The sequence below is a fragment of the Centropristis striata genome, chromosome 5 (genome assembly GCF_030273125.1).
Source record: "Centropristis striata isolate RG_2023a ecotype Rhode Island chromosome 5, C.striata_1.0, whole genome shotgun sequence".
NCBI lineage: Eukaryota > Metazoa > Chordata > Actinopteri > Perciformes > Serranidae > Centropristis > Centropristis striata.
The window spans coordinates 20,277,774-20,279,480 of NC_081521.1; the positions used below are offsets into that span (position 1 = coordinate 20,277,774).

At 41.6% G+C, this 1,707-nt stretch overlaps 1 protein-coding gene across 1 annotated transcript in view; it reads right to left on the reverse strand.

Moving 5' to 3' along the window:
• Positions 1 to 535: 535 nt before the first annotated feature.
• The window catches only part of LOC131971517 (uncharacterized), a 6,153-nt gene continuing 4,981 nt past the window's right edge, over positions 536 to 1,707 (reverse strand). Inside the window, exons 14-15 of the mRNA XM_059333026.1 lie at positions 1,051 to 1,208; positions 536 to 790 (exon numbers count right to left, since the gene is read on the reverse strand). Of these exons, the coding sequence (XP_059189009.1) occupies positions 536 to 790; positions 1,051 to 1,208 (413 nt within the window). The remainder of the gene's footprint in view (positions 791 to 1,050; positions 1,209 to 1,707) is intronic.

A 1,707-nucleotide genomic window follows, 5' to 3' on the forward strand; every position in this document is an offset into this window, starting at 1 on the left:
TATTTTATTGTCTTGTATTGTAAAGCGTCCTTGGGCTTCTTGAAAGGTGATATATAAATTTAAGTTGTTATTGTTATGAATATTATTATTATTATTGTAATGTGATCACTGGAGATAATGTTACTGTATACTGGACAGGAGGTAAAGTGATGGGTAGCTCATAAAACGGATGCGTCAGAAAATTAAGATATTTATATTAAAATATATTTATTTATATTAAAATATTTTATTTATATTAAAAATAATATTAATTTAAAAAATGTAACTACTATTTACAATATATTTTTTCATTCATTCATTCATAGAGACATTCAATCATTCATGCTCCCATTCACTCCTACGGCCAATTAAGAGTCACTAATTGAAGCTGCATGTTTAGGACCATGGGAGGAAGCCGGAGTACCCGGAGAGAACCCACGCTGATACGGGGAGAACATGCAAACTCCACACAGAAGAGCCGCAGGCCAGATTCAAACCTGAGACCCTCTTGCTGTGAGGCCACTACGCCACCGTGTAGCCCTATCTATCTTTTTTACTACCCAGAGAGCAAGCCATGCCGACCAAGTCGTCTCGTGATTTGCGGGAGACGAGTTCTGATTTGGTCAAAGGCGTCGGCGACTGTGGTGAGGAAAAACTGCTGTGGCAGAAACCTCGAGAGGGACCAGACTCTCTGGGGGAACCCTTCCTCCTCAGGGCTGGGGGGACCTACCGCTGCTGCTGCTGCTGCTGCTCCAGGATCACAGGACGACTGTTGGTTGTGACCCAAAACCTCCATCTTCAGCTGCACCACCTGCAACACACAAACAGGGATGAACAGACTTACCTGTGGGTCTCCATGACTACTCACCTGGATTGGATCTTCTTCTTGAGCCTGACAGATTTCATTTCAGGTCTCTTGGTGCCTTCTGTGTTGTCCAGGGACTCTGGCACCGGTAAGTCCCCCCATTCCCAGAGCAGCCTACATCTAAAGACACACAGAAAATGTTAGTGGGCTCCGTGTGGAACAAGCAACATGTTTGTATGATGTGTTTGTCGGAGTCGTCCTCTTACCCGTCTCTGGTAGAAAAGGATGTAGGCTGTCCTCTGACGCTGCTCACAGACAGCCCCCCTGGTTGTCTCCGTGACCTGGGCGTCATTATAGTGGAGCCAGCGGTCACCTGCACCACCCATGTCCTGGTCCGGGTGCACGCCGTCACTGACGTAGTGTCCTAACGGGAGAGGAATCACTGTTACAGCTTCACATGAAGAGGAGCTTATAAAGAGGAGGAGAACTGCAGTCTCCAACCAAACTTAATTCAAAATTTAAATTATTTTTTTTTACAGAAAACCAGAATTTAAAGTGTGTCAGTAAATAACTGAATATTCTCCACCTTTATCTACAGGTTCATCTCAATACATTAGAATATGATGGAAAAGTCAATTTCCAGTAGTTCAAGTCAAATAGCCCCAACCAAGTATTGAGTCATATAGATGGACATACTTTTCAGAGGCCAACATTTCCATATTAAACATACTTTTTGGTCTTTTGTAATATTCATTTTTTAATTTGATACTGAATTTTAGGCCTTCATTAAATGGAAGCCATAATCATTATAGTTAGGAGAAATTCAATAAATGAAGGCATGAAATGTTTCATTCTGTGTGTAATGGATCTATATAATGTGTTATTTCCACTTTTTAAAATTGAATTACCGACAAACTTTTCTC